This window comes from Saccopteryx bilineata, chromosome 4 (genome assembly GCF_036850765.1).
Source record: "Saccopteryx bilineata isolate mSacBil1 chromosome 4, mSacBil1_pri_phased_curated, whole genome shotgun sequence".
Taxonomy (NCBI): Eukaryota; Metazoa; Chordata; class Mammalia; order Chiroptera; family Emballonuridae; genus Saccopteryx; species Saccopteryx bilineata.
Genome location: NC_089493.1, coordinates 128,814,253 through 128,837,140, shown reverse-complemented (window position 1 = coordinate 128,837,140; position 22,888 = coordinate 128,814,253). Strand labels below are relative to the sequence as shown.

Genomic DNA, 22,888 nt, shown 5'->3' with positions numbered 1-22,888 from the left:
GAAATGCATGCGCTGAAGAGGCAGAGAAATCAAAAGATAGTCCCCACCAAGAACCTACTATGTGCCAGGCATTCTATAAATAAGTTGTCACTTAATGTCTATGGCAGCTTGAAAGGTACTGACCACTCTTTCTGTGAGAAAGTTAAGTTAGGTGATTTTCCCAAGATGCCATTCCTCTCTAATTTGGATAATTTTGTTAAGATATTTTTAAATGTAAGATAATTTTCTCTCTCACCTAAAACTGGCTCTTCAAACCAATGTCTGAAAACCCCAAATTCCTTCAAAGAAACCATGATTTGTAAATTGATTTTTTTTCACTCTAAGTTTGCAGTGAAAACATACTGTTGGCCCTGGCCGGTTGGCTCAGTTGTGTCAGCCCAGCGTGTGCACATCTGGGGTTCGATTCCCGGTCAGGGCACACAGAAGTGCCCATCTGCTTCCTCCCTTCTTTTTCTCTCTCCTGCAGCCATGGCTTGATTGGAGCAAGTTGGCCTTGGGCACTGAGGATGGCTCCATGGCCTCCACCTCAGGTGCTAAAAAAACTGCTCGGTTGTTGAGCAATGGAGCAGCGCCCCAGATGGACAGAGCATCACCCCCCTAACGGGCATGCCGGGTGGATCTCAGTCAGGGTGCATGCGGGAGTCTGTCTCTCTGCCTCTACTTCTCTCACTAAAAAAACAAACAAACAATAAAGCATACTGTCAACTACTTGAGCTGATTGTTCCCAAGTGCGAAGCTGTTCATATAACAGGAAAACCCAGTCAAGATGACTGCGTTTCCTGTTGCTGTGCTATGGCCAAAGACCGTTCCTGTACTATCAAAGGGATAGGGAAATGATATGCATTCTTCCATTTCCCCTTCTCTCCTAATGTACCAGAACTCCCCCCGGTACGAAGTGGAAGACAGCCTGGGGAAGTGCAAGCACCCGAAAGATACATAGGTTGGAATTCAAGCAAAAAGATATTCCTATAACCAGCAAAGCAAGCAAACTCAGGGTCTATGCAAACTTTTGTACACTATATTTCTAGCTCTCTAAGTCCAATCCCTTTTCTCTGTAGAAAGTCCAACCAATTGTTCAGAGACAAAAAGACATGGGGGCATGCCTGACCGATAGTGCTGCAGTGGACAGAATGTCAACCTGGGACTCTGAAGACGCAGGTTCGAAACTCTGAGGTCACCAGCTTGAGCACGGAGTCACTGGCATGAGTATGGGATCATAGACATGACCCCATGGTCGCTGGCTTGAGCAAGGGGGTCACTGGCTCACTTGGAACCCTCCAGTCAAGACACGTATGAAAAGCAATCAGTGAACAACTAAAGTGCTGCAACTACGAGCTGATGCCTCTCATCCCTCTTCTCCTTCTCTCATTCTCTCTCAAAAATAAAGAGCGCCAAGTTGTGTGGGGAGAGGCTTTCCCTAAGTTTCTCAGCACTCACACACATGAGAGAAAGGAGGAGACTGCAGTGGACTGCTAGTGGTGGACACACCCAGCGCAGGGAAAGCAGAGGGCTGGCCTTCCAGTGCGCAGAGAGCGAATAGTCTCAGCCCTGGACAGCTGCTTTCCCTTGTTTGCTTAGCCATTGTTTCTCTTCCATGCCTGCTTACAGACAAACACCCCAAGGACGCCCCAGGGGGGATGTGATCAGACACTACTTGGTTTGCTGGAGAGTGGCTGCGAGAGTGCTGAGGCTCCTGCAAGCACAGCGTCACAAAAGCATGCAGAGGGCAGGTCACTTCTCCCCCTCCCAGTTTACCAGTAACACCCACTCAGTGACACTCCCCGCCCAGTGCTGTATAACTGGGCACACACTCTCCCATCTGCTCCTCCTTTTCTCCTGCCAAGAACCCTATCAAGTAGGAAACACAGAGGCTGTTATCCCTCCTTTACAGATGGTGGAAACAGAGATTCAGAGGCTGAAGGGCGAGCTCGTGATCACCTTCAGTAGGTGGCTGACCTGGGACTGAACTCAAGTTTCCTGTTCCTAAAGTCTAGTGTCCTTTGTGCTATATTATCCTGCGATTGGCTAATTCACCACGTTAACTGACGCACTCCATCTTTTCTCTGGTTAGGAAAGCAGGTGATGATGAATCTCATGGTTTGAAACATGGCGCAACATTAGCACAAACACCCACTGGCCCTCACATCTTGCAGAGAGGAAATGCCACATGACCTAAGGCTCTAACAACGCGTACCTAACTCAAAGGTGGTCCCATGGGCTGTCATACTCCATGTACTTGATCTTCGACCCTTGGTCACCATCACAGAGAATTCGTACAGCGTGTTTGCTTTTAAGCCTGTCACCAGGTAACTCAAAGTCGTTGCGTTCGCATTCTGGAGACACACAATTTGAGAACTTTAGATTCGGAGAACATCGACAGCTAATGTCGCCCACCCAGAGCATGTGTGCTGGTACCTTGTACTTGGTGTTGGCAGGGATGTTGGTTTTCCATCGCACGGTGTAGTACCGGGAGTCTGTAATCTTCTGGTGTTTGGGCAGAGAGTTGTCTGCCCATGTGATCCTGATGGTGTCGTGACTCAGAATGGAGGCCTGGACCCCCACTGGTGGCATCATGGGGGTGGGATCTGGCACTGGAGTATATGGGGCATTAATAACAAATAAATCAACCTCAGAAGCGTCTGGGTAAAAAGTAATTAAAAGGGAAGTGGCATTGTAATGTAAACAAAAAGAAAACAAAATTAAAGGGAAATGCAAGGTGATGTAATGAAATGAGAGGTGAGAAATGAAGAAAGAGAAAGAGAATCTGGAGTTAGCAGAGAACCATTCATCAGAAAGATTATTGCCGCTGCGTTCTTTCAGGAGACTGTCGAGAGAAACACTCGGGAACTATCTGTTCTCTACTGTATTCTGTAGGTGTATTAAAATTTGATAATCCAGTGCTGATATTAACATGTTCACACTTGGGTTTTCTTTAAATTATTTCAAAATTCTACTTCCTGTCCAAACAGAATCATAAAGAAATAAAAATTACTTTTGAAATCAAGGGTATATAATTTCTGAACAAGTAGCACGAAGCTCACGATATGTTCTGATATTCCAGCATCGGTGGCTGGGTTTTTGAGACACAGCTTCTCAATGCATGTCACCAGATACAGAAGGGTCCGATCCTCAGACCTGAGTCCTGAACATCAGCCAGTGGCAACCCAGCCTCACCCTGATGCTCAGGGCATCCGATACCCACACAGGTTCAGTTCAGACCTGCTGACGCCCTGCTACACTTTCTCCAGCTGAGCCAGAGTACAACCTACTGATGAACCCAGTGAGTTAATGGGGACGCCACAGTTGTAGGTCCAAGCGACACCGTCTCTATGACCTCTGGAAATCAGAGGACTTCCATGGCAGAAAGGAAACTATACCCATGTGCTGTCCTGCGTCAAGTGCCAGAGCAGAGACCAGAATGCACACAGAGCCACCAAGCGCTACGAGCCCATGAGAGTACAGCAGGGTCCACTGGGCTCTCCCGACTTTCAGTTGGGTTTTCTAAGTACACACACACACTGATATAATTATTTTATGGTAAGGTTTTAAAATGGGTTTCCCACATAGTTATTGTGTTGAGCCCTTCCTATAATTTGAAATCCGAAAAGGCCTGGGCCTTGCGCATGAGTAAGTGCCAAGCTGAAGTATGAATCTCTACTTATTTATCTCCTACACAACGAAGACTAAAAATAGTGGGAACACCATGCATTATAATCAAGGGCTTTGTTCCAAGATCAGGACACATACCACTTAGATACAGAAAATGTACCTTCGGGTGCAAAAACATAAGACTTGAGATATATTTTTTTTATTTGTGACAATCCTTATTAAAAAAAATAGGTTACACGAGTTAGGAACATTTCCTGGTGTACTTCTAGCCAGAGGACTGACTATATTTTTAAGTCACATAAAATAAAATAATATCAAGTTTGTGGGTTTTTTTTTCAGTTGTAGGCTGAGTAAAGAATGGAGCAAACTACTTATTTAATATTCTCTTTCTGATCTTGTGCTTTTGTCCCTTCACAAAAGACCAAAGCTATTTTTAAAAGAAGTTATAATAAATTGTAGGCACATAGGGGTTGAAGACAGGACAGAACGACCAGACATGTAATCATGATGTTGGTCTTCTTAGGAAAAAGGCATATAAAAAAGGGGGGCAGAGATTATCCTTTTAAAAAGAATAAGCTGAGCCTGTAATATTATCTACAAAGTACCCAGAAGCCACAGTGTGCAATAGATTCACAATTCTGGGGAATAAATGGAAAAGAGCATTTCTGAAAATGACACATTCTCTGATTTTTCAGTACCCATTAGAAAAGTTGACAACTCTGGCCCTGGCTGGTTGGCTCTGTGGTAGAGCATTGGCCTAGCATGTGGATGTCCCAGGTTCAATTCCCATTCAGGACACACAGGAGAAGTTAACGCTTGCTTCTCTCCTTTTCCCTCTCCCCCTTCTCTCTCTTCCTCTCCCGCAGCCATGGCTCTACTGGTTCAAGCACATTGGCCCCAGGTACTGAGGATGACTCCCTGGAGCCTACCCCTCAGGTGCTAAAAATAGCTCAGTTGTGAACAGGTGGGCAGAGCTTTGGACCCAGATGGGGGTTGCTCAGGGAATCCCAGTCGCGTGCATATAAGTCTGCCTCTCTATCCCTCACTCCTCTCACTTGGAAAAGAAGAAAAAAAGAAAAATATTAACAACTCATATTACTTTGATAAACTTTCTCATTCAGCTCTAAATTAGATGTTTTATGTATCTGTAGAAACTTTACATATGTATATTTAAGGACATTTAAAATAAATTACAAAGAAAAAAATTTTGGTCTCTTTTATAATGAATGTACAGTAACAGTACATCTCACTTTATACTCTTTATATAAACCTTATGAAAAGTACATATAAAAAAACTCCCAATCCACTCAGGGGGCTAGTAAAGAAAAAGTTGGATTCATCAGTCACACATTTATGCTCTTGTCAGTAACCTCTGTAATTCCTCCAGAGATATGGAGATCTTTTCATTTTCTGACTCATTTCTTTATTATATGCGGCTTAAGTGTCTGTTTGTCGCCGATAGCTTATTGGTTGCTTGCGTAACTGTACTAGCCAATGGGGTGAAGTTGCCACGGCTGAACGCAAATTGAGCGTGTCGGGGAAGGTGGACATTTGTTTGCACTGGCAATCATCTGTTTTACATAAAAACTACGTCTTAACGTGATTTCTTTTAAGAATGCCTCCTAGAAAATACAGCACTGAAGAGGAGAGAAAAGGAGCTAAAGCTGCACAAAAACGGCTTTCTCGACAAAAAGAAACCACTGAGCAGAGAAAGACAAGGCTTGCTTCAGTCACAGAGCAAATGCGTCTTTCTAGGCAAAATGAGACTGATGAGCATAGAGAAACAAGGCTTGCCTCAGATGCAAGACAAAAAAGCCTGTCTCGACAAAATGAGTCCCTTGAACAAAGGCAGGAGAGAAATGCAAAAAAAACGACAGAGTAATGCTGGCCGAAATGCAAAAAGGATTAAAACAGTTTTAAACGGAGAAACTTTAATTTTTGAGCATTCCTCTGGTGACATTAATATTAAATGTGAACACTGTCAGTCCTTAAACTTCAAGTTAGAAACTAATCGATTTGACCGTGGATACAATTGACAGGTTGTTAAAAGAAATCATGAAAAATGATTATCCATTTGGAGGAAAAGTTTTACTTCTTGGAGGTGACTTTAGACAATGTCTATCAGTATTGCCTCATGCTCCACAAGCCGCAATAATATAAAATCGCATAAAATCTGCAAAATCATGGGATTTATTTAAGAAACTCCCACTGACAATGAACATGAGGTCAAATGACCCCGAATATAGTGAGTGGCTTTTAAAACTTGGAAATGGAACTCTTTCTGATAATAATGGATTGAGTGAAGACATTGTCGAGATTCCTTTGTCAATGATATGCAAAGATAGTTTAGTGGATTGGGTTTTTGGTAATAAAATCCAGCCTGGAAACATCAGTGAAATTAGTGAAAGGGCAATATTGTGTCCTAAAAATTCTGATGTAGACAAACTAAATGATGATGTCTTAAATATCATAGAAGGGAACGACACGACATATTTAAGTGTTGATTCCGTTGTAGCTGATAATAAAGCGAGTGCCAACAACTTTCCGAAGGAATTTTTAAATAGTCTGTCGCCTTCTGGCATGCCACCTCACAAATTGAGGTTAAAGATTGGAGCAATTATTATGCTGTTAAGAAATCTTAACACCAGAAGGGGTCTTTGCAATGGTACAAGATTAGAGGTTCTCCAATTGAAAAATAATGTCATAATAGCTAAGTCTTTGACTGGCTCCTCTAAAGGTGAAATACATGTCATTCAAGAATTGATTTGGCTCCATCTCAAACAGGGTTGCCATTTCAATTGAGATGTAGACAATTTCCTGTAAAACTTGCCTTTGCTATGACCATCAAGAAGTCTCAGGGCCAAACGCTTAAGCGTGTTGGCATTTTTTTTACCTGAGTCTGCATTTGGACACGGTCACCTTTATGTTGCCTGTTCAAGAGTTTGTGAAAGAATGGACGTAAAATTAAAAATAATTGATGGTCCTCTGCAAGGCAAGCTTAAAAATGATGGAAAGATCTACACAAGAAATGTTGTGTACAAAGAGAACTTTGACATGTGAATTAACATTTTATTATTTAAATCACCTTTATTTATTGAGCTAGCGGTGGCTCTTAAGAAATGTACCGCCAGTGGTTTCCTTCATTGCACTCTACTTCAAGCAATTAAGCAAGTAGAAGGGGGAAACCCCGTGGGGCACTAAGCAAAGGGGTGTCCTTGCCGCCTGCCCTGGGTAATTCAGTTTGAATTAGCAGACACCTTTGCACAAATCATTTTAATTACAATTTATAATATCTAGAACAGCGGTCATTTCGTATTAGTTAGTTATAACTCACATGACCAAAAGATGAAAAATCACTTATCATTCTCTCACAACTATGCTTCCTAGATCCAAACACATCCAAAACATGTGGTATACATTGACATACAACTGTCTACATGACAGGATTGTTAATATTTTCTAGAAAGCAGACCAGGAATTAATGAGACATCCATGAGGACAGCCCACGCTCCTGTCCATAGCCTGTGTCCCACATGGCTGTGGACTTTCCCCTCCACCGATACTATGGGTGGGCCGCATGCCCGCCAGCTCCTGAGGCCGACTGGGAGGACGTTGCAGATGGGAGATGGCTGGGACACGTACCTGTATGAGGTCGGGTCACAGCACTCTCGTACAGGGGGATGCCTTCACCCACGTTGTTGAATGCTTTCAGGGTAATCACATAGTGAGAGCTGGGATCTGAAGGGAAGAAACAGGTCAGAACACTTAAAGGAGTTCTCACAACAGGCTTTTAAACAATTCAGGGGTGACTGCGTGAACTCAGCTGCAGAGGACACCAGGAGGGAAGATGGAGGAAATGTTTATGTGGGGGTGCGAGGTGGCCACATGCACAGTACAGCTGTGCCCCCTTACCCACAGGGAACATGTTCCCAGACCTCCGGTGGATACCTGAAACCAAGGATAGTACTGAATCTTATATACACTGCTTTTCCCTATGCAGAGTACCTATGATGAAGTTTAACGTATAAATTAGGCACAGTAACAGATTAACAACAATAAAATAGAACTGTAACAATGCTATATAATAAGCACTATGTGAATGTGGTCTCTCTGTCTCTGATGACCAATCTGCTGACCGAGATGGCTAGGTGGCAATGGGAGGCAGTGCGTTCAGCACAGATACCCGGGACAAAAAGATGATTCACATCTTGGAAGGGAGGGGCAATGTGTGTGTGTGTCTCAAGATTTCATTGCAGTAGTCAAAATGGTGTGGAATTTTTTTTTAAATTATTTTTTATTTATTTATTCATTTTAGAGGAGAGAGAGAGAGAGAGAGAGAAGGGGGGGGAGGAGCAGGAAGCTTCAACTCCCATATGTGCCTTGACCGGGCAAGCCCAGGGTTTTGAACCGGCAACCTCAGCATTCCAGGTTGACACTTTATCCACTGCGCCACCACAGGTCAGGCCATAGTGTGGAATTTAAAACTTACTCTACACTTCTGGAATTCTCCGTTTAATATTTTCAGACCTTGGCTGTCCATGGGTAACCGAAACCACAGAAACAGGAACAGTGGTTAAGGGGGAACTACTGTGTAAAAAACCATCTGGAATCAACTCCTGGTATGAGTGACAGAAGGGGGGCTGGCTGTGTCTGAATTCTCTCCTGGTCTCAAGCTACTAACGGTTTAGTGATGTTCTTGTGTAGTGGGGGGCTCAGGTTAGAATAAGTGAATAAGATTTTCCTGTGCTGAAAGCCCACAAATAAAGTCTGACATTAAACCAACCCCTTCCCTTCTCAGAAGGAGAAGGACAGCAACCAGAATGACCAAGCGGGAGAAGCAGAAGAAAATTGTTGAATCAGGAATTGTTGGATATCCTTAATACTCGGGGTGGGGGTGGGGTGGACTCCACTAGGAATCGCCGGATCTCATCTGGCTCTCACGTGGACTTATCGGTTCGTGGAGCCACCCGCCAGAATTACAATGGGCTTGGAGGTGATGCTGCAGAAAGTGTGATACTGAAAAACACTCTCGCAAGGTGACCATATAAAGTGCCGCTCGTTAGACTCGGTGAACAGAGGGGCATGAAGGAGTTGGAACAGTACTGATTCTCCTGTTTGCTGAGGTACATCAGGGTGACTCTTCTTCATAGCATTCCTGATCCAGGTCACATTTAGAGCCCCATTGAAGGGTTGCAGAGTGGGCAGCTGACCCACACCACTTACTTCTGGCAAAGCTGGGCAGTCTTCCAAAGTGGCTACACTTGAGTGGCCTGCATTACTTCAAAAGTCTGAAACAGCAGCTTTGCATGATGGCCCCGTCTTCGGGCAACACAAACAGGCAATATATACAGGTAGTTGGTCTTCCAGTGGCGGAATGAGTGGATGACAGATGGACTCAACAAGACTCAGACTTGCCTGGTAAGGACAAAGGTGGAGGTCTGGGTAACATGGGAGAAGGGACAGTCCTTCACCATGATGGGGGTGCCAAGAGCCCATGACACCTGTTTTCAAGCCCCACTCTTCTTCCTCTCCTCTGGGCTCTCACTCCCTCCTGAACTTGGATTAACACATGTGTCATCAAATGCAAATATTATTTTTTTTCTTTGGAGTATTATGCCTATGGGTTTTAAAAATTTATTTAATTGATTGTGTTGACATGGTTTCAAGTGTCCCACTCAGTATAACACCCTCTACCCCCATACTGTGCCTCCCATGCCCCATGCAAAGTCTTTTTCCACCCTCGTTTCTCCCCCTTCCCCCACCTCCACCTCCTTTCCCTGATTACTGCTACCCTGTTGTCTGTATCTATGTTATATATATATAACTTGGCTACTCCCTTCCTCTTCTTTGATCTCGTCCCCTTGTCCTGACAGCTGTCCCTCTGTTCACTGTGACCCCGCCCTCTGTTGTTTTGATCCTCAGTGCAATCACCTATTTCTAGTCCAAATCTTTCTTCTGATCACCAGCCCTCTAGGTTAACCCGTCTGTAACTGCAGAGCTGCCCCAGTGTTTCCTGGTCCATAAGTGACTCTCCTGTGCTCCCTGCTGCTCATGCCAGACACCTGGGAGTGACTAAGACCTCACCACCCCTCTACCTGTCATGCAGGAGATGAAGTCTGTGGATTCTATCTATCTGCCTCTCCCCACTCTGCCTAGGTCTACACGTGACACCCCTCAGTTCTCAGGGCACCATGCCTCCTGATCCTGGGCATTGACATGTGCAGTGCCCCTAGTTGGGGACATAGCCACTCTTCCTCTTTACCTAGACAAAGCCTATTCATCTTAAAGGGCTCATCACTTTAAAACTAGATAAGCCTCTCTAGTTACACTCCGTTTCTCGTCCTCAGCACTCTATAAACAACTGCAATTATTTCAAAAGAATTGCATTACTTCTAACAATTGGGATCATGTCTGGTTGACTCTCTCTGCTCAGTCTCCAGCATGGTGTCTGGGATACTGCAGGTGCTCATTAAATACCTGATGACTGATCGAAAGGTCTGCGAGAAAAGACACAACTCTAATTCTGATTGTTCTGGGAAAATATGGACAATGTCCCAGTGCGTTGATGTTCATGTGACTCCGAGACTCAGGAGAGAGCTGTCCTTTGCTTAATAAATGAATTTCTTAGATGCACATCTCCACTCTGACTTTTTTCTCTGGGTTCCTGTCACACGCATTTTAGATCTGTGCTCACTAACACAGCCCCAGCTCACTCCACTTCATACCAAATTAAGTGTTTTTGCTACTCCTCACGTGCGTCCTCTCTTCTAACAAGGTCTGTCCACCCTCTTTAGCACATGGGCCGTTCCTGCTCATCTCTGTTTTCGAACGCTAGTCCGACTGGTCCTTCAAGTCCAGGGTGAGCTTCTTCCCTTCTCTGACCACACTCCACTTTGACTCATGCTGTGGTCTCTTAGGTGTTAATTCTGTTCTCCTAGGAGATTGAAAGCACCTGAAGATCAAGGACCATGGCTGCCCAAATGCAAAGGTTTTCCTTTGTCATTTCATGAAGGAAACAGCAGGCAGCAGCTCAGCAACTCTTCTCCCTGACAAAGGCTCATGCAGGGAACAGGCCCTAAGTTAGCAGTGTTGCTTCTTCTTGAAAAGAGAAAGAGAAAGGCTACTCTTTCTGAAATTGCTGATTAAATCGCTATTTTCTACTGGAAAAGATGAAGGCAAATCACCTTTTAGACACCTAAAGTTGTCTATGAAAAGAAATTCGCAAAGAAATGACTTGAATGAAAAAGCTGGCCAGGGCAGATTCTGAATTGAAAAACACATGTTTCAGATGTGGCACATATACACTATGGAATACTACTCAGCCATAAGAAATGATGACACCGGATCATTTACAGCAAAATGGTGGGATCTTGATAACATGATATGAAGTGAAATAAGTAAATCCGAAAAAACCAGGAACTGCATTATTCCATACGTAGGTGGGACATAAAAGTGAAACTAAGAGACATTGATAAGAGGGTGGTGGTTACGGGGGGAGGGGGGAAAGGGAGAGGGAAAGGGGAGGGGGAGGGGCACAAAGAAAACTAGATAGAAGGTGACAGAGGACAATCTGACTTTGGGTGATGGGTATGCAACATAATTGAATGACAAGATAACCTAGACTTGTTATCTTTGGATATATGTATCCTGATTTATTGATGTCGCCCCATTAAAAAATAAAATTATTTAAAAAAAAGAAAAAAAAAAAGAAAAACACATGTTTCAAAGGAAGAACTCTATGATGATAATACAACCTGGAGAAGTACTGACACCTACCAAGATCAGTTCATTTTTATTATAAAATAGTATTATTTCTCATTTTCTTGCTTTGTAAATCGACTTTGAGGTATAATTAATATACGGTAACATGTACCCTTTTAAGTGTACAGTTCGTTCAGTACCATGATGAATATATAGGATATTTCCAATACTTTTGTTCTCTTGGGCCTCCTGCTGTCCATTCCTACCACCACCATTTCTAGGCAACTGCTGATCTTTCTCTGTCACTATAGACTAGCACCGCCCACTCTGTAATTCTCATCAGAATTGTTTACTGGGCTGCCATCTTCTTACTGAGCTGTAAGAGTTTTTATACATTCTGGACTCAAATTACTTATCAGATATTTGAATGGTATTTTTTCCTACTCTGTGGCTCACCTTTTCATTTCACAGATGTCTTTTTTCAAAAGTAGTTTTAAATTTTGATGAAGTCAAATTTGTTAATTTTAAAATTTTTATCATTTGTGCTTTTACGCATCCTCAGCTCTCCTTGCCGACCTCGAGGTCACAGAGACGTTACCTCGGTGTACGACACAGAATATGGGTCAAGGGAGGCTCCCTCTTTCTCACAGAGCTAGACAATTATTGCCGTACTATCTTCTCCCCACTAAATTATCTCAGTATTTTTGTCAAATATGAACTGACCACATATATACTGATCTATTTCTGGACTCTATTCTGTTCCATTAATCACCTGACCTTTATACCAACACCAACACCTGTGTCTTAGCTACAGCAGCTTTGTAGTATATCCTGAGATCAGGTAGTGCGGGTCTTCTGAACTTCATTCTTGATTTTCAAAAATGTTTGGCTATTCTAGTTCCTTCAATATTGCCTATAAATTTTAGAGTAAGTTTATTAATTTCTATAGAAAAAAATGTCTACTGGGATTTTACTTAGGATTGCACTGGGGAGAATGAGATTCTAATTCCAGTTTCCAACTGTTTATTGTTAGAGTATAGAAACATGACTATTTTTGGATATCAACTTGAAAATATCTTGTAACCTTACTAAATTCACTTAATAGTTTTAGTAGCCTTTCTTGTAGATTCCTTAGGACTTTTTGCAGCAGTGAGTTCACAGAACACTCAAGTATTGGTTTTTAAATACCATTTTCCATAAACAAACAAACCAAAAACCAAGGTTCTTTGGAGAAATGGTTGTTCAGGACTACAGCTAGGGAACTGCAGAGCCTGAAACTGAAACCTTTGACTGTGGCAACAGGAAGGAAGCACTTAAAGAAAGGTAAAGAGGTGAAGTGGAGAGGAACGAGCGATGAAGTGCTCCCATGGGTCATCCTTTCACTGTGAAAGAGAAGGAAGGTTTTTCCTTATTAAAGAACCCTAATGAATGTAGAAGAAGTAAAGGAATTAGAAAATCACCATCTGTGAAACACCAAGTAGTGACTGTTACTGAAGATACTAAAACTATTAAGTGAACAGCTGATGAAAAATAAAATACATACTTACAGAGTCATGGTTTGTCTCCCCCATAAGTTACTTATTAATTATGAAGGGAAAAAGATAACAACTTTATAGTAGAGAAATGTGCTATGTTCCATTTTAATCCATAGTGTAAAGTTGCCTCACCAGTGACAGGCTGTCCTGTCTACACTGTTCCTTCCAGAAGCCCATCAGCTCAATGCAGTGAGGAAGTACTGGACAAGTCCACATGGAGGGACAGCCTATAAAAGTCAAAAATGCTCTACACTTTTCAAAAATGTAAGTCATTAAAGTAAAACAAAATACCAACGGTTCCATGTCAGAGAACACCCATAGGACACAATAAGGAAATGCAGCATGTGACCCTGGACATTTCCCATTTATCATAAAGGACATTCATGAGACAGCTAGTAAAACATGAACTAGGTCTATAGACAACTGTCTCAGTGCTGACTGGCTAACTTTGATAACTGCATGGTGGTTGTGTCAGAAAATGTCCTTGTTTTCAGGAAATGCACCTTAAAGCAGTGGTGGTGAAGAGGCATCAGGTCTTCACCTTACTATCTGACGGTCCGCAGGAAAAACGAGTATGTAGGAAGACAGAGAAGGACAAAGCACATGTGGGCAAATATTAACTTTGGAGAACTGAGTGAAGGGCATATGGGATTTCTCTGTACAACTTCTGAAGCTTTTCTATAAAGATAAAATGATACAACAAAAAGGCAAGAAGCAGGCAATGACCCCCCCTCGACATACACACCCAGGTTCTCGATGGTGTAGTAGCGCTGCTTATAGTCCACCTTGATGGTCTGGGCGTGCGGGCTACCGATGCCGTAACCAATGGCATAACCTCTGACCACGATGTTCTGGTTCTCGGGAGGAGTCCAGCTCACCACGATGCTGGTGACGAGTGGGCGAACGTGAAGGGAACTAGGAACCTCCGGAACACGGGTTTCTGGGAAGGAGACTGGAACAGTGAGATGAGGCCCGTCTTCCCTTGGCATACCTCACTGCCCTGGGGGAATGGTTCTCTGTCTCCTGCTGAACTACCCAGGTCTGAGTTTTTTCCTTGATTCCCAAGGAGTCAGAGAGAGTCTGTGTATACACTCAAGTACGGCCACGGCTTACTGCATTCTGGAAAGAAAACAGAACCCGAACAGCCTGACAGACAGGACCCTGCAGTATTAGTTTGAAAGGGAAGACAGAGAGCTCCAAGAACCTCTGCCTGACAGAGAACAGAGACGGTGGCTCTCAGTGGTCACTCATCCTTTGAGGTCCCACGTCTTGGTTCCACACTCACCAGGCAGAAATACCAACTAATTAGAAGTCTGCTGTCAACAGGTAATCGAGTGTCATATCACAGCAACGGTATTAATAATTCATTCCCCTAACACGACACACCAGAAAACACAAAGCTTCAGAACCACAAATTGATTTAAATGGTGGGAGACAAGGGGCTTAAGAAGGTGGCAATTTACAGTATCTTTCAAGTCATAAACTGCTGTCTTATTTTTAGGTACTAGTAAACCAAGAGTCAGAATAAAAGCTAAAGGTCTTTTGTATCCCAAGTGCAGCACCTGTCTCCAATACAGGTGAACACACATACCCGTATGGACTTACCCAATGAATAAACAGGTGGGGGAAAGGGAAATCAATGGAAATAAAGGCAAGACTCATGTGGCTTGTCAGCTTTATGTTTTAGATCACCCACGTACTTAATGGCCTTGGTGACAAACAACCTTAAAGCCCCTGTACCAGTGTACTGGTTCTGGGTCTGCTTAAAGAGGAAGTTCTCTAAAAGCCACTGGGAGAAAGAAATCCAGGAAACTTGCTGCACTACAGGGATGGCAGCGTATGATACATTAATGTTCAGAGATGACAGTGATATACACCCCAAAGTCTATGGCTTCCCATTTAGACTCCTTACTTGACTACAGTTAGTAAACTTCACCTGTGCTCATCCTGCCAACTGTTGCTCTTACCATCTAAGTCACTTTCAAATGTTTCAGCAGACAGCCAGTCGGTAGCTGGGCCTGTGCCATTGACCGTCAGAGCAGCCACTCGAAAATTATACTCGGTCCCTCGATCCAGACCTGAGACCCAAATGACAAAAAAGGACAAGCTGAAACAAAAGTTTTGGATAAACAAAACAAATTATCATTAAAGCAAGTATTTATCCACCAACACGGTATATAGCTGCTGCCCTGATAAAATCTTGCAGTTAACACGAAGCAAGCAATTCACAAGCACAGCAGGGAGCAGCTTCAGACTGGACAGGAAACCAGAGAAACAGGAATGGGTAAAGTTTCCAGGGGATCACAGATTCTGTTCAAGAGCTTGAGGGCATTTTAGAGATCATTTAATGTAACCCTTCATTCTGTGACTAAGAAAGCTAAGGCCAAAAAGAAGCCAAGGACAGGAAAAGAGTCATAACGAAGGAACAAAGTCAGCTGGTCTCAGAAGACACTGAAGACCAGAGAAGAAGGGGAGCTGGAACTCCTATCCTACATCTTGTCACGCCATAACCATAGAGTACAAACTTTATACATACCAAACACAGCCTGGAAATATATTTCTCATTAGCTTACCTACCCATAAGTATACACAACAAGTAAAAAAAGGAACAACGCCTTTCTATTATGCAACCTTTCTTATTTACTATTGGCTAATAAAGTATGCAATTTACCAACATATCAAAGGCAACAAAGATCTATGCATAAAAGTCTACCCTACAAAGTAAAGCACAATATGGTCAGCTATTCACATACTCATGAATCCACCTTTTTAAAAATTGTGTTCAAATACACATAAAACTTATCACTTTAATCAGATACTGTGATTGGTCCTATTTAGGGTTATGAAAAATTATCCTACCTGCCCATCCAAATATTGGGATCTGTGGCTGGCCAGCAACACTGTACAGAAATTCCAAAGAGCGAGCTACCGAGAGAACCTGGTCAGAATTGAGCCTGGACCTGGTTAGTCGTCTCTGCCACCTGGTGGGAGCAGAGAGATGGGAGGTTCTGTTTTCCGCTGACCACCCCAAACCTCTCTGTCCCCAAGAAAGCAAGAAGCGAGACAGAAGGAGACACAACATGGCCAGGCCCAGGTCACTCTGCCTGCCTGCCCCCTCCTGTGTACGCGAACCACAAAGAGCCAGGGCATGTGCACGTGCTCACAGCTATTCATAGACAAGGATGTGGCCTACAGGAGAACTTGGCTCAACCAAGGTGCTGAAAGAATTCAGCCACGCCCTCCTCTCATTGGAGAGTCAGGACAGAAGAGAGCGAGGGAGCGCACACCTACGCAGTGGGAGACCTACGTGTGAAGAGTTCACAGACTAACACAAAGGCATGCAAATCACACAGAGAGATGGCAGAATACGTGAAGTGCTGTAAGGGTACACAAACAAAAAACAACTACTTCTGGCTGAAACTTAATCATTGGTTGTTGATCAGTACAGGATCCTAGTAATCCATATTATTCTCTAACACTTATTGAGCTTCAGGGTCATGCTTCGAGAGAGCAAAGATCTTCACTTTGCTCATTGTTACACACCGCTAGCCCACGCTAATAAAAATTCAGTAAGTCTGTTAAAGGAATCAATCTAAATATGATTTAAAAATGGAAGAATTTTCTTTTTTTCTTTTTTTTAAGTTAAAGGGAGATAGACTCCACCTGGCAACCCCTTTCAGGGGCTGATGCTCCAATCAACTGAGCTATTTTTAGCACCTGAAGCTGATGGTGCTCAGACCGACCAAGCTATCCTCAGCACCCAGGGCCCACGCTTGAACTGACTGAGCCACTGGTTGTGGGATGGGAAGAGGGAGAGAAAGTGGAGAGGGAGGAAGAGAAAAGCAGATGGTCACTTCTCATGTGTGCCCTGACCAGGGATTGAACATGGGAGTTCCTCACACCAGGCCAATGCTCTATCCACTGAGCAAACCAGCCAGGGTCTGATGTAAGAATTTTCTTGATAAAGATAAATCTATTTTTACCACAAAAATGATACTCTCCTTATACATCAAACGTTTCATTGAGAAATGAACAGTGTCACATGAACAAGCACTGTATTTTTGTGTTGTTAGCAACAAGAACAATGCTGGTATACAGTAAATATCTACTGTTACATATTCAGAGTAAGAGCCTTTCAGACGGGAAGGGCTATTTAGCTATACTTGGAGTAAAATCAGGAACTGACATTGGAGAACATCTGTGAGCAACTTCACTTTAACAGTCCCTTAGTGAGACTTCCTGCAGTGCCACGACAGCATGGTCACTCTGCAGGAGGAAGACCGACCCCCATGGAGACAAGCACTTGCTGTCTCCTATTCTGAAAGCAGTCAGTCCCATTTGTCTATGAGATGAGGGGCGGGAGAAAGCTTGCTGGGTCACTAGAGCAGACCCTTTCACTCTCAGGTGCTTCTCAGTTTTTAGAAACTCATGAAGAAGGGAAGACTCATTGCACTTTTTGACCTGGCCCCTGGGGCACAGGAAAGTGGCTGATGTCAAGCTCATCTTAGATTTCTAATGGAGGGAAGCAATGCATGGGAAGTTTAGAGTTCCCCTGGGGTGACAAATCAATTCTCAGGGCTTCAATGATAGTGACAGTCTTGGCCTTGTCTACTGGCTCCACCAGAAACTCCAAACCTGCTTCTACTCTTTGTAAGCACTGTCCTCATAGACAAAGAGCAGAAAGCACTTCATCTCCCTCCCTCAGTTCTCCTGCAAGGCCAGCTTGCCCTGGCTAAGCCAATTTGATTTTCCTTCCCTGAGGAAGAGGGCTCTACCATCCACAGGGGACCCAAACTAGAAACGCACCCAGCTATGCCACCTGCTCTGCTGCACATGAAGGAAACACCAGACAAAAGGAGCCATCCCTGACTTGACTGGATTTTCTAAAACACTGTTGTGTCCATAGCAGCAAGAAGGCTAACGCATGGCTGTTGTGACCACACATGCTGTCTCACACTACTTCCTCATGAGAGGAGTCTGTGTTACAGAAATCACTTTGCATACTCTGCTACCAACCAGACAGAGCAGGTTACCTGCTTCTGTAGCTTGGTTTTAACTTATTTTTTAGATAACAAAAAAATTAATTAGATATATATATATGTACACACACACACACACACACATACAAAAGAAAGAAAATGGGAGAACACAGAAAAACACAAACAAGTAAATAAAACTCCAACACAGCACCACCATTCAGAGATGGCAGGATTTGTAAGAGTGTCTTCTGTCAGCTTTGATCAAGTCGGATGCAGACCAAACCATCACAAGTTCTCTGGAACCACATTTACTCTGTGCGAGCGAGCCACCAGCTCAGGGCGGCAATTAGACCAGTGTAACTCCACGCCTGTGACAGACACTGTCTCCCTGTGTGCAGAGTGGCTCACCATCGATCAGCTGAGACAGCTGTGTCCCAGGCACCACGGTCTCGGTGACGTCACTCTTGCGGGAGGCCTTCCGGTAGCGGACCTTGTAGCCGACGATCTGCCCGTTCTGCGTGGCTGGAGGCGGAGGCTGCCAGTGGATCATGATACTCTGTAAAAGATAGATTTATGAGGAAGATACAGAATGTGTCAAAAGTGTGGTCCTAATGGTTTCATGTGTAACTACCCCAAACTCACTGTCTAAAGGGAAGGAACACAGAGGTGGTAGGATGCTTAGAGCTTTATAAGTTATTTAGTAATCATTCAAAAATACTTCTTAATTATAAGACCCTCAGTGGTCAAAGCCGAGAGGCTGTTTTGCAGGCAGTACACTCTGGGCCCTTGACCTCCTGGGTGTTCTCCCAGAAGATACTGGGCAAAAGTCTCAAAAAAGTTTTTAGAAGAAAACACAGGTTAGAGGCACATGGAGCAGGAAGTAAACTATCATTAGGTTTGAGGCTCTCTCCATCTCAGTTGTAGAACTCTTTAAAAAGGGGATCCTTAATTAACAGCTGGGTTTTTTGTTTTTGTTTTGTTTTAAGGAAAAGGACTTCAATAGTATTTCTGAAAGGAGCGAAAATGTCAGATGTCTGTGCAGCCCAGAAGAGGTTCTGGAGAGGTGTACACCGGAGAGGTGTACATGCCCTCAGTGTGTAGTGGACATGCCTAGGACGGGCAGCTCAGCATCTGCAACTGTGAGACACATGCACATAGGCTCATCTCACAGAACTAGGGTACTGAGGGACCATAACTACGGACTGCTGTCTCCCTAACCACCCCGGTCTGGACTGTCAAAATCTGGAATGTAATGATTCCTATAACAACAGCAACATATTTGCAGAGAGGCTGAAGTAACTTTGGCAGCAGGGAAAGGCGGTCATGTTAAACTGAATAAACTGGTGCTGGTTTCTAGACCCAACTTTCCCAGAGAGGGTAACACCTAGGTCACCTTATCTCCTGATAACAACTGTCGTGAATACAGAATCCCCCTCTCCATCGCCCATCTGAGTCTTGGTAACACATTAGTAAAAACAAATAACAGAAATGTGAAGTTTTACCTTTGAGTTTCTTACTTCTAAGGACAGATTCTGAGGAGTGGCACTGGGAACTGGACGGGAAGAAACAAATAAAAAGAAATTTCTTTCAATCACTTTACACAAGTGCACAGTACAGACACTGATGATGCCCCTGAAGTCTCAATGTAGCTGTCATGCCCTGGCGGTGACAGCAGTTCATGGATAAGGTATGGTCACATTCAATTCATCTACAAGAGTGAGACACTATCATATATATACCCCCACACCAGAGTTAGGTTGGACCCTTGGGAAGTCAGATGCTTATTTCAAGACTCCAGACACGTTCTGATCCTTTAGCATATTCTTTTGATTATTCTTGGTGAGAGCACAGCTTTACTTTGGGGAAGAGCCACAATGTCTCTGGGAACAAGTGCAATGAATATGGCAAGTGAATGAGGTGGGTGATGTCATCACCAGCCCAAAGCATGATGTGTGTATGCCAGTAAGCCTGGCTTTCCCGTGTAGCTCCGAAACTAGTGCTGAAGGTTCTGAAGGCAGTTCCCAAGTAAAGCAGAGTTATGTAAGCAATGCCAGCTTCAGTACAGTGACCACCTGGCTTCCCAGGACAACTGTGTCACAGGAACACTCATACAGGTGTGAGGCGTTTGGGACTGTTGTGTAAACAAACAGCTGTACAACTCCAGTTCCTCACATATTAGAACACAAGATGGGCATCTCCCAGTGTGTAGTCTAGCACTCCCACCCCTGCATTCCCCGCTGTGGTAACTGAAGTCAGCAAAGAGAACTTAAGTAATCCTGAATAGTGTCCTCCCTGTTCACAGAACACTGACTTTAGGTCTTCTCCATTCATCTATCTATGAAATCTTCTCCTGCCTTTTCTCTGACACTTGGTGGCCATGTAAATAGCTAAGTGCCCATGTGCTGTCAGCTTTCACAAGGAGAGCAGAGACTACTTCTCACTGAGTGCTGTATCTTGGACAAAGTGCATCAGGCATCAGCCCTCAGAGGGTGCAGAGCAGGACTGAGGAACCTGTGCTCTGAAAAAGTCCACGCTGGTTGTGATCATCTCCCTGTAAGGACCTGTGACTCTGCTGTGGAGGTGCCAGTGTGCTGGCACCACCAACTTCATCACTACCCTCATGGCTGAGATGTGCTGTGTGCTTACACAGCAGGGATTTAGTCCCTACGGCAATCCCACACAGCAGCTCCCACTACCACCCCCACTTTACAGATGAGGGTCACATCTCTTGTCCACAGTACTTGTTCCAGCTAACATAGGAACCAACATCTGTCCCATCCCAGGGCTGCCCTTAGCTACCGCGCTCAGATGTTCAGTCCCAGGTGGGCACTGTAGTTGGCATGCCAACCCACTTAGTGAAATTTAAATATGCTTTTGTGGATTTCAAATCCCCTCAACTTTTCTCAAAAGTCTTGACTAACTTGGCTTATGTAGTTGGCTAACCAAACTAGAGTTTGTAGTCATTTTCCCCAATTTACCTTGAAAAGTGTCACAGAAGACAATGGGAAGGATAATACAATGAACATCATATATTCTTTTCCTGAACTCACCAACTGTTAATGTTCTGCCACGTCCCATGGAATCTACACAGAGATTTATCTACCTACAGACTGTTCCCAGGTCATCTGAGAGACAGCTAGAGTAACCCTGATTCTCTCACTCCTAAATACTACAGCTTGTATCTCCCAAGGTCAAGGACATTCTCCAACAAGACTATTACAATGCTCACTTTCAGGAAATCTAATCTTAACACAAAATATACCTAATAGCATATCTAACATTTAATACTGTCTACCACTACACCTACTGAGCATGAAGTGAATGGTGTCCCTTATTTATATTTTGCTCCCAGATGCAGGCACCAGTAAGGGACCATTCCTGTTTTACAGTATTTCATGTGTTACTCTTCTTTAATCTATACCTAGAATGAGTCCCCAACTTTTTTTCTTTCATGAGGCTGGTATTTTTGAAGAATCCAGGCAAGTGTATTTTATGTTTTGTAGAACTTCTAGCGGTATGGCAATGTCCAGTGATTCACTGTGACTGGTCCCAGGGAAGCACCGTGGGCTGGGCCCTCGGGCAAGGCGGGCAATGCTTCTCTGTTTCTCCTACCAGGACACACGTGACACCAGCTGGCTCTGTTGCGGCTGCTGTCATGACTGACCATTTGCTTCAGGGAGTCAAACGATAGCTTCTAAAGCATGGGTGTTTATATGTGAGGGGTGTTTTTTAGAAAAAAGATATTTTGTAACACATTGGATTTAGGTGAGTTTCCGGAAATAATACTTACACTTACTAAATACAATAAACTGTTATCGCCCTGGCCGGTTGGCTCAGCGGTAGAGCGTCGGCCTGGCGTTCAGGGGACCCGGGTTCGATTCCTGGCCAGGGCACATAGGAGAGGCGCCCATTTGCTTCTCCACCCCCCCCTTCCTCTCTGTCTCTCTCTTCCCCTCCCGCAGCCAAGGCTCCACTGGAGCAAGGATGGCCTGGGCGCTGGGGATGGCTCCTTGGCTTCTGCCCCAGGCGCTGGAGTGGCTCTGGTCACAGCAGAGCATCGCCCCCTGGTGGGCAGAGCATCACCCCTGGTGGGCGTGCCGGGTGGATCCCGGTCGGGCGCATGCGGGAGTCTGTCTGACTGTCTCTCCCCGTTTCCAGCTTCAGAAAAATACAAAAAAGAAAAAAAAAATAAACTGTTATCTTCTGTTCTGTTCTAAAAATACGCTTGGTTTGTTTGTTTATTTATTTATTTATATTTATGTAGTGAGAGGAGAGGAGGCAGAGGCAGACTCCTGCATGAGCCCTGACCAGGATCCACCCGCATGCCCACCAGGCGGCAATGCTCTGCCCCTCTGGGGCTTTTGCTCTGCTGAGGCAGCAGCCATGGAGCCATCCTCAGCGCCTGGGGCCAACTTGCTCCAATGGAGCCACGGCTGCAAGAGTGGAGGAGAAAAAAAGAGAGAGAGAGAGAGAGGGAAGAAAGAGGTGGAGGAGTAGAGAAGCAGATGGGTGCTTCTCCTGTGTGCCCTGACTGGGTACTGAACCTGGGACATCCATAAACCTGGCCAATGCTCTACCACTGAGCAAATTGGCCAGAGCCAATGTATTATTTTTAAATGCTGGTCTTGACATCCTCAACCTCTCTGGCAAGTTGTAGTTTGAGAACTACTGTTCTAGGTGACGGGCATATCCATATATACAGCTTAGCTTAGAAATTCAGTCATTGGTGAGAAATGAAACTGTCTCAAACTACCGAGGAATTAAAAAGACCTACTTGTCATGCAAATATGACCGCTAAGAATATCAAGGCTAGTCTTCACACAGCCCTTGAAGTCTGTGCTCTGACTAAGAAATAACATTTACTTATACAAAAGTCCCACTAAAAATAAAAACACCGAGAAGCTACTTGGTACCACCACCACCACGTTCTATGATTTCCCACTAAATCTTTATGGTAACTCAATGAGGTTTGTATTATTTACATTTTTATGTTAAGAAGACATTAAGTGACTTGATTAAAGCCATGCTACAAATAAAGGGTACTGGGATTTGAACATGATCTTC

The 22,888-nt window shown here is 44.0% G+C and overlaps 2 protein-coding genes across 8 annotated transcripts in view; both read right to left on the bottom strand.

Annotated features, from left to right (window-relative positions):
• The window catches only part of BBS4 (Bardet-Biedl syndrome 4), a 948,798-nt gene that overhangs the window by 264,759 nt on the left and 661,151 nt on the right, over positions 1 to 22,888 (bottom strand). The gene's annotated exons all lie outside the window — the stretch shown is intronic.
• Positions 1 to 22,888, bottom strand: part of NEO1 (neogenin 1) — a 247,168-nt gene that overhangs the window by 32,068 nt on the left and 192,212 nt on the right. For all 7 annotated transcript variants that reach the window (XM_066278054.1, XM_066278057.1, XM_066278059.1 and 4 more), the window contains 7 exons: positions 19,327 to 19,376; positions 18,233 to 18,380; positions 14,813 to 14,923; positions 13,591 to 13,785; positions 7,252 to 7,347; positions 2,416 to 2,591; positions 2,195 to 2,333 (listed from right to left, as the gene is read on the bottom strand). In XM_066278054.1, coding sequence (XP_066134151.1) covers positions 2,195 to 2,333; positions 2,416 to 2,591; positions 7,252 to 7,347; positions 13,591 to 13,785; positions 14,813 to 14,923; positions 18,233 to 18,380; positions 19,327 to 19,376 — 915 coding nt within the window. The remainder of the gene's footprint in view (positions 1 to 2,194; positions 2,334 to 2,415; positions 2,592 to 7,251; positions 7,348 to 13,590; positions 13,786 to 14,812; positions 14,924 to 18,232; positions 18,381 to 19,326; positions 19,377 to 22,888) is intronic.